This window comes from Sinocyclocheilus anshuiensis, unplaced genomic scaffold (assembly GCF_001515605.1).
Source record: "Sinocyclocheilus anshuiensis isolate Anshui unplaced genomic scaffold, SAMN03320099.WGS_v1.1 scaffold184, whole genome shotgun sequence".
Lineage (NCBI taxonomy): Eukaryota > Metazoa > Chordata > Actinopteri > Cypriniformes > Cyprinidae > Sinocyclocheilus > Sinocyclocheilus anshuiensis.
Window position 1 is genome coordinate 245,849 of NW_015557077.1, and position 9,882 is coordinate 255,730.

Below are 9,882 nucleotides of genomic sequence, written 5' to 3' on the forward strand. Positions count from 1 at the left end.
GATAGCTGGCCAATCAGAGCACACCTTGCTTTTCAGACCGATGAGCTTTGTAAAAATCGACTCGTTTCAGAAAGGCGGAGCATAGAGGAGAAACAATAATGTACAGTATGTGGAAAATAATGTGTTTTTTTAACCTTAAACCACATAAACACATTGCATTACACCAAATACACAACATAATGTTCTTTTTAGCAACATCATATGACCCCTTTAATGCAGCCTCCTTACTGTTTTCCCTGACACATTCATAATCATAGCTTCTGCAGTGCGCTGTGGCGAGCTTTATACGTGTGCTTGAGCGCTTAATTGGCTTTGAAGGCAATTAAAGGCTCATTATAATGATTTAAATGGTTTATATATATATATTGTTGTTTTTAATTGTTTTAAGTCAGACAATAAATTTTATAGGCCAGGAACATGAATTAAGATGTTACATTGGCATCATTTGCTCATGTAACCTCGTCTGTGAATGTTCATAAACCAGAGCAAAAGCAGCAGCAGCTGCACTAAAAGGATATTGCCTTCATAATAACCTGCGTGTTAGACTCGTGTTTTACTACACGCTTTCTTTTGTGCGGCTGAGCGCTGTTATGCGAGTATTCGATGCATGTTCGACTGAAAAGGGCTTTTTGTCTGCGGGGACGAGGAAAGGCGCTACTTCCACATTCGCCGTTGCCTAGCAACCGCGATGCACAGATTGGCGGGAACATCTGTCTCGAACGCCGCTGCCAAATCTGTGCTGTATCGTAAACACTCGTCCGCTGATCTGAGATCTGCTGACCCTGAGCGCCCGCTGAAGGACGGCTCGTACTTGTGCTCCGTTATCGCTTACAGATATGCAAACCGAGGGCTTTTGTGTTTAGCCATCAGCTCTGAGCCTCGTTCATTATTTTCTGTCCTGCTGATCCTGAAAATCTCTGACTTAAACAAAGAGAGAGTGAAGGAGCCTCCTATGATTTACTACAGACCACGGTGAATCCTGAAGAAAATGGAGCTCAAAGTATGCAAAGGTCGCTCTCCTCAAACACACCTTGAGCTTTGTGTTCTGATAAACTCCTCCGGTCACTGCCGGTCATCTCTGCTGTGCTCCAGAGCTGTGTTTCTCTGTGTTTGCAGGAACGCTTCGACTCCGTTCTAAAACACGGCCTGCTGTCTGCACTACCAGTCCGAAGTTTATGAACAGTGAGATTTTTAATGTGTTTTAAAGAAGTCTCTTCTGCTCACCAAGCCTGCATTCATTTGATCCAAAACACAGCAAAAGCAGTAAAATTGTGAAATATTTTTACTATTTAAAATAACGGCTTTCTATTTGAATATCTGTTAAATTGTAATTTATTTCTGTGATCAAAGCTGTATTTTCAGCATCATTACTCCAGTCTTCAGTGTCACATGATCTTCAGAAAAGATTCTAATATGCTGATTTGCTGCTCAAGAAACATTATTGTTATTATTATTATTATTATTGTTGTTGTTGTTGAAAACAGCCGAATATAATTTTTTCAGGATTCACAGATGAATGGAAAGATCTTTGGATCTATCTGTTCATCTAAGAAAAAATTTACTCAACTGTTTTAAATATTGATGATAATAATAACAATAATGCTTCTTGAGCAGCAATTCAGCATATTAGAATGATTTCTGAAGATCATGTGACACTGAAGACTGGAGTAATGTTGCTGAAAATACAGCTGCACATCACAGAAATAAATTACAATTTAACATAGATTCACATAGAAAGCCGTTATTTTAAATAGTAAAAATATTTCACAATTTTACTGATTTTGCTTTGTTTTAGATCAAATAAATGCAGGCTTGATGAGCAGAAGAGACTTCTTTAAAACACATTAAAAATCTCACTGTTCAAAAAACTTTGACTGGTAGTGTATATAGGCAGCTCTTTTCTTAAGCATACGCGCAAAAATGACTGTTGTACGTTGTTGTGTGTGTGTATACGTGTGTGTGTGTGTGTGTATATAACCAGTCACTCTTTGTTCAATGCGAGTGCTGTATGTTGGAATAACATCAATTGTAAAAATTAAAAATAAATTGGTCATTTATGCCGTCATCACGTGTTGATAGCGCAGGTGAGACCTGAACAGCACACGTTGCTATCTGTGTTTAACATAGCCGGCTGAACGTACAGTATCAGTGCACTGGATCAGTGCGTTCTCTTAAAGTGACAGCAATTTTTTTATATTAATCAAACAGCAACAACACGGAAATCACTCACTGCTCTTGTTTGAATAACTTTTGCAACTTTAATAAGGATTAATCTTTAATTTATACACTCAAATATGCAATGTTATTTTACATTTGATTTATTCAATTTCTGTACCTAAAAACTATGTTAGACCTACCTAAAAATCCTGAAAAGCACTGTTTATTTGTTTATTTGACAATATAGTTTTTTCCCTAAACATAGCACATACCGAACCGTCCCGAAAACGTGACTCTAAAACCATGATACAAACCGAACCGTGAGTAAGTTGAACCGTTGCACCCCTAATATATATATATGTGTGTGTGTGTATATTTATATATATATATGTGTGTGTGTGTGTGTGTGTGTGTGTGTGTATATCAAATGTTAGAGATAATCGTTTAATATTTATTCATTTACATGTATTTAATAATAGTGGTAGTAGAAGTATTTACATAATGTATTTTTATACATAATTATTTAATAATACAATAATTATATTGTATTTAAATAATAATACTAATAATAATGATTATTGTCGTTTAGGCGGTCAGTGACACTCAGACTTTATCTCTGACGTGATTCTAAGTGTTTGTGGTTTATCTGCTCAGGACCCAGTCATGCCGAGGTGGAGACGCGCGAGTGCTTGTACTTCAACATTAACTGGGAGGTGGAGAAGACGAACCGCAGCGGCGTGGAGCGCTGTGAGGGAGAGAAGGACAAGCGCTCGCACTGCTACGCCTCCTGGAGGAACAGCTCCGGCAGCATCGAGCTCGTCAAGAAGGGCTGCTGGCTAGATGACTTCAACTGCTACGACAGGTCAGTCGTGCGGCGCTTGACTAGTACTAGTCATCTGAACTAACCCGCCACTCATCAGGGCTTATTACAGGAAACTGAAACCACTGAAAGAAAACGCATTACTTAAAATAAAAGGAAATATTAACTGAATTTTAGCTAGTTTAGTTTAGATTGGACTTGAAGTACTAAAATTAATAAAACTAAAACTAATGAATAAAAGAAATGACACAAACTACTAAAATAACTGAAACGAAATAACAAAAACGAATAAATAAAAAATAAAGAAAAAAAATGTTAAATTGACAAAAACACAACAAAATTATTAAAACGTGAAAATGTAAACATAATATCTAACTAAAAATAAAATACTAAATATTGACCAAAAACTATAATAGTATATCATCAGCGATAGTAAAATAACACTGCATCATTGATAATAATAATTGATTTAAATGTTTTACTAATAATTTTTTAATATATATTTAGTTACATTTTAATAGTTAAAAAAATAAATAAAGTACTAAAATTAAATTGAAAATTGAAAAATTAAATCTGTCAATAAAAAATTTTCTTCAAAATATTGACAAAAAATTATAATAGTATATCAGCGATAGTAAAATAACACTGCATCATTGATAATATTTTATTTAAATGTATTTAATAATTAAAATGTATAATTATATAAAATAGTTAAAAAAATAAATAAAGTACTAAAATTAAATTGAAAATTGAAAAATTAAATCTTTGTCAATAAAAAATTTTATTCAAAATATTGACAAAAAATTATAATAGTATATCAGCGATAGTAAAATAACACTGCATCATTGATAATATTTTATTTAAATGTATTTAATAATTAAAATGTATAATTATATAAGTTTATATTTTGTATGTAATTAGAAGAAAAGTAGTAATAATAGTTTCATAAATTTAAAAGCTTACTAAAATTAAAGTGAAGATGTTAATAAAATATGTAAATAAAAACGAAATAAAAATTACAAAAACAAAACAAAATTACTAAAACTTTCTAAAACATTGAACTGAAAATGCAAAAAAAATATATATGTAAATAAAAAAATATTGACACAAATATTAGTATATAAATGTTACTAAAATCACACTGCATCATTAATAATAATAATTTATTTAAATGTGCTAACTAATAAGACATTTTATACATTAATTTAAATTTTAATAGTTTAAAAAAAAAGTACTAAAATTAAATTGAAAATGTAAAAATGTAATCTTTGTAAATAAAAAATTAAATTCAAAATATTAACAGAAACTATAATAGTATATCAGTGATGGTAAAATAACACTGCAGGTGTGTATCTATATATTTACTCTTATATAAAACTCAGAGGCTCTTAATTCAAAAGCGTCTTTAAAAGTTCCTCTTTTAACAATCTGCCTGCCTAAAAATCTCCAAAACCCAAGTAAGCTTCATTTTAAAGTGCTTTTAAGTGTTTTTTCCAGCTGAAGCAGCTCTCATCTTCATTTCATGTGATTTATGAGACGAGAAATTATGAAAAATTATGACAACATTGGTTCATAAATGTGCATTTCTATACGTCTATAGTTCTGTGGGCTGGAGTTAGTAAGCTGAGGTGAATGCGTTCTGACCTTGAGTTGTGTGGGATTGAGTTATAGGTAGATGATATTAGATTTCCGGCCCATGATGCATTGCAGCGAAGCCTCTGCGTGTCTTTCTAAGAAGGAAAATCTTTGAATGAATCTTGCATCTTCAGACTCGTTATTTAATGTTTGGCCTGAATTCATTCACTGCGGAAACCAGACCTCTGTTGATATCGACGATGCTTTGTAGAGTTAAAGGTACAGTGACATCGATTCAGTTGATTGCGTTTAAACCAGACGAGTCGTTGTGGCCATTAATTAGATTTCAAATGCGTAATGCAACTCAAGTAAAACATGCTAATCTTGTTGCTTTCCACAAAGTTTTTTCTTTTTACTCTATTTTTTTATGTCTATTTTATTACTATTTTTCCTTTTGCTTTTCATTAATTTTAGATATTTTTAATCTTTTTATTCTATTTGTTTATGTCTATTTTATTACTATTTTTCCTTTTGCTTTTCATTAATTTTAGATACTTTTTAAACTATTTTTAATTCTAGTTTTGTTTTGCTTTTCATTAATTTTAGATATTTTTAAACTTTTTATTCTATTTTTGTTCTGCTTTTCATTAATTTTATTTATTTTAAACTATTTTTTACTTTTTGTTCTGCTTTTCATTCATTTTATTTATTTAAAACTATTTTTTACTGTTTTTGTTCCACTTTTCATTAATTTTAGATATTTTTTATTTTTTTAATTCTATTTTTGTTCTGCTTTTTATTAATTTTAGATATTTATAAAACTCTTTTTGTTCTATTTTTGTTCTGCTTTTCATTAATTGTATTTATTTTTAAACTTTTTATTCTATTTTTGTTTTGCCTCATTAATTTTTAGATATTTTACTTTTTAAACTTTTTTCTATGTGTTCTGCTTTTCAGTAATTTTAGATATTTTACTTTAAAAAAATGTTTAATTATATTTTTGTTCTGTTTTTCAGTAATTTTATGTATTCCAGGTTTTTTACCCATTTATTCGTTTTAGATATTTCAGAGCAAACGTAAGGCACATTTATTTATTTTTACGTCTAACCACATTTCATACACTGTAGTAATTCGAAGAGCTTTACATAAAAATGATTTTAAAATAATCATAAAATTATCAGAACAGATGCTTCAGAAATAAAATTAGCAAAAAATGTAAAAACAAAACAAAAAAAGATTACAAAAGTTAAAATATATTAAAACCAAATAGATGTAGAAATATTGAGATATGTTGTAAATAATCGTATATACACTACCAGTCAAAGGTTTTTGAACCGTAATATTTTTTGAAAGCATCCTTGCTAAATAAAAGTATTAATTTCTATAATTTTTGGATCTTTCTATTCATCAAAGAATCCTGAAAAAAATATATACTCAACTGTTTTAAATATTGATAATAATAATAAAAATAAATGTTTCTTGAGCAGCAAATCAGCATATTAGAATGATTTCTGAAGATCATGTGACACTGAAGACTGGAGTAATGATGCTGAAAATACAGCTTTGATCACAGAAATACATTACAGTTTAACACATATTCACATATAAAACACTTATTTTAAATAGTAAAAATATTTCACATTTTTACTGCTTTTGCTGTGTTTTAGATCAAATAAATGCAGGCTCGATGAGCAGAAGAGACTTCTTTAAAAAACAAAAAATCTTACTGTTCAAAGACCTTTGACTGGTAGTGTATATATACATAAATATTTCTATGATATGAATACCATACATACTGTATATGAGCAGTGTTGGGGGTAACGCATTACAAGTAACGTGAGTTACGTAATCAGATTACTTTTTTCAAGTAACTAGTGAAGTAACGCAATACTTTTTAATTTACAAGAGAATATCCGAGTTACTTTTTCAAATAAGTAACGCAAGTTACTTTTTTTCCAATTTATTGATTGACCGCTCTGGTGTTGCCATGGTGACAGAAATCAGAAGATGTTACTGTAGTTCTAAAAGAAATATGAATATGCATTAATTCATCTCACTCACAAAAAAAAAAAACACAGATTCAGTATTCCTCAAAATGAATAAAAATAACGCAACTCAGAATATGACGCAAACCTGCAATAATTAAATGTTAAACAACACAAATATCCTTTATAGTGGTATATTTGGCATTTTTCAAATATCGGCATCGGCCGATAAGTTTTTCTGTTTGGCCGATGTGTTCGAGGTGGGACTTTTATTTTGACAGCGCTGAGATTGCAGCGCCTGAACACACAGCGCTCACATTCTCCCTCAGTTCTATCTGATCTAATAATCAGATAGAACTGTTAAACAAATGAATTAAAATGTATACAAAAAAGTATTATAACGATTGATTTAATATTATTAATAATAGAAAGGCAAACATTATAATACTTTCTCGTTTGCCGTCAGCATTCAGCAAATGCGCATTAATTTAATTTAAACAAATATTTGAACGACTAATGAACATTTAATTTCACAAACCTTGCAGACTTCGTCGAATCTAGTTGAGATCTTGTGAAGTGTGCATGTGTATCCTGCATACAGTGTTTACGTCCTATTCAATTATATTTTTATTAAATATTTATTTATTTGTGAAAAATGCTTTGTCTTCTAATGTATAAGTATGTTTATTTTACACAATAATTTTTAATCCATTTTCAAATGATTTCAAATTTCTTAAATATTAATTATAATAAATACAATTATATCGGCTATCAGCCACCATGCTTTCCAAGATATCGGCATCGGCTGTCAAAAAACCCATATCGGTCGACCACTAATCAACGCAACATTGTAATGCACTACTTTTAAAAGTAACTTTCCCCAACACTGTATACGAGTATAAAAATAAAATGAAGTAATCTTTTAATAAGTGGCTGATGCTGAGCCTCTGGCTAGTTCTCTCTTGTTCGCTACAGAGTCATCAGCTGCTCCCTAAAAAACCACAGAAACAAAGAGCTTGTGCTCCACACTTATGAAGCTGTTTATTTATTTCCACTTAGCTGATGTTTTGTGTTCCATATTGTAGTTTTTCATAAACACGTTCCACCTTTTCTGACCCTGGTTAATTAAACGAGTTGTTTTCGACCGGTTAACCTCTGTGTATCTAGTGTGCTTCACACCGTGCTTCACGCTGAGGCCAGCTGCTGGATTCAAGAAGAAAAGACCACATTTCACCCAAACGCACAAGAAAAAGAAAAACAAACATCTTCTGCATAAAGAAAATAACCATGTTTTTGGACCTATTAGGATTATTTTCTTGACCATTAGACACATTGTGATTTTCGTAATGCTGTATTATTTTTGTTTTTGTGTTTCATAAACTCATTAAGACATTTCAGAGCAAATGTGACTAAATATAATAAAGCTATACAGTTATTAAGAATAATAATAAGAATGATAAATTGTCCAGATGCTTTCTTGAAGTCATTAAGATATTTCAGATAAAATGTTGAAACCATGAGAACATAGCAAATATTGTGAGTAGACTTATTTATTTATTTACTTATTTGTTTGTTTATATTATTTGTTTACTTGTTTATTTTATATTTATATTATATATTTATATATTTTATTTATTAGTCAATAGACATATGAATTAAAACGTTAATTAATTTGTAGTTATTTAATGTTATATATATTACTTTTTAATATATAACTTATTTTAATAATAATGGATTTCAGTAGCCATCATTATTGAAATAAAATATTTATTTATTTGCTTGTTTGTTTGTTTATATTATTTGTTTGTTTACTTGTTTATTTTATATTATATATTTATATATTTTATTTATTAGTCAATAGACATTATTTGAATTAGGGATGTCAATTTTCGATCATTTCCATGATCGATCGTCGTTTAAATTAACGATCAATTAATCGATTAATCGTCTTTTTTTTTTTATGAAAACAAATTGTTATTTTTATTTTAGGCCTATTACATAGGCTATACATTTTCCTTAAAGCATCCCATTTTGTCCCAGAGCTTGAAAACCTGTGCCCTAGGCTAGTCAGGTCCTGCAGAAACTTGTGAACGATGCTCTTAGTTGTGGCATCACCGTTTGTTTAGTGACAGCATTGGATGCTCCGGGAAAACGTATTGTCAAGTGTCGGTCACAGCGCCTTTTAATTGCTGTTTTGAATCCAGCAATTATTTATTTACAAATTATAAGCTCTGAATCCTCACCGTCTAACCCTCTAATTTCGCAGGTTTATTTTATTGTCATTCACTTTTTATCACTGTTTTCGCATCTGAGGGAAATGAAAGATTTCATGGCCATGAATTAAGAATTCGTTCGATTTATTAATTTGTTCCCTCATTTTAGTTTTATATAATGTATTTATTAGTCAATAGACATTATTTGAATTAAAAATGAATTAATTTGTATTTATTAAATGTAATGTATATTACTTTAATATATAACTTATTTTATTAATAATAATGAATTTCAGTAGCCATCATTATTGAAATAAAATATTTATTTAGGTTGGTATTTGTTATATATATTTTCTAATAAATTTATTGTATTTGTTTTTATGTATAGTCATTAATTTGTGTAATTTTAAAGTATGTATTTTGTGTACTAGAAGGATGTTGTTGTTGTTTGTCTCTGTCAGTGATCGAGCCTCCTCCGCCGGCGCCGGTGCTCCTGAACCTGCTGGTTTGCTCTCTGCTGCCCGTCACGATGCTCTCGATGGCGCTGCTGCTGTGCTTCTGGATGTACCGGCACCGCAAGCCTCCTTACGGACACGTGGACATCAACGAGGTCCGTCTGTCTCACAGCAATCTCTGCTCGCTCTCTGCGTCTCAGCTTTGTGTCGTTCTGCGGCTCCATCTAGTGGTGCTTTTAACCCTTGTGTGGTGTTCATATTTTGTTATTTAGCCAGTGTTCATGGGTCTGGTGGACCTGCTGCAGTTTTGGGTTTTAATTCAACACAAACAAACCATTTTATGAATGAATGAGGCATTTATGTAAGCACTGTACAATCACAATTATGCACAATACCATACAATTATGTTAAACTCAACAGACTAATTACAGGCCATATAAACAGAATATATGACCCTGGAGCACAAAAGCAGTCTTAAGTCGCTGGGGTATATTTGTAGCAATAGCCAACAATACAGTTGCCCTCTACCTTTGTTAGTTCACATTTATGAATGAAAGTGCTACAACCTTAGGTAGAAACACAAAACACACACTTAAAGCGATAGTTCACCCAAAAATGAAAATGTGATGTTTATCTGCTTACCCCCAGGGCATCCAAGATGTAGGTGACTGTTTCTT

The 9,882-nt window shown here is 31.0% G+C and overlaps 1 protein-coding gene across 1 annotated transcript in view; it reads left to right on the forward strand.

Moving 5' to 3' along the window:
- Positions 1 to 9,882, forward strand: part of acvr2ba (activin A receptor type 2Ba) — a 51,257-nt gene that overhangs the window by 29,312 nt on the left and 12,063 nt on the right. Inside the window, exons 2-3 of the mRNA XM_016471490.1 lie at positions 2,812 to 3,060; positions 9,212 to 9,360. Of these exons, the coding sequence (XP_016326976.1) occupies positions 2,812 to 3,060; positions 9,212 to 9,360 (398 nt within the window). The remainder of the gene's footprint in view (positions 1 to 2,811; positions 3,061 to 9,211; positions 9,361 to 9,882) is intronic.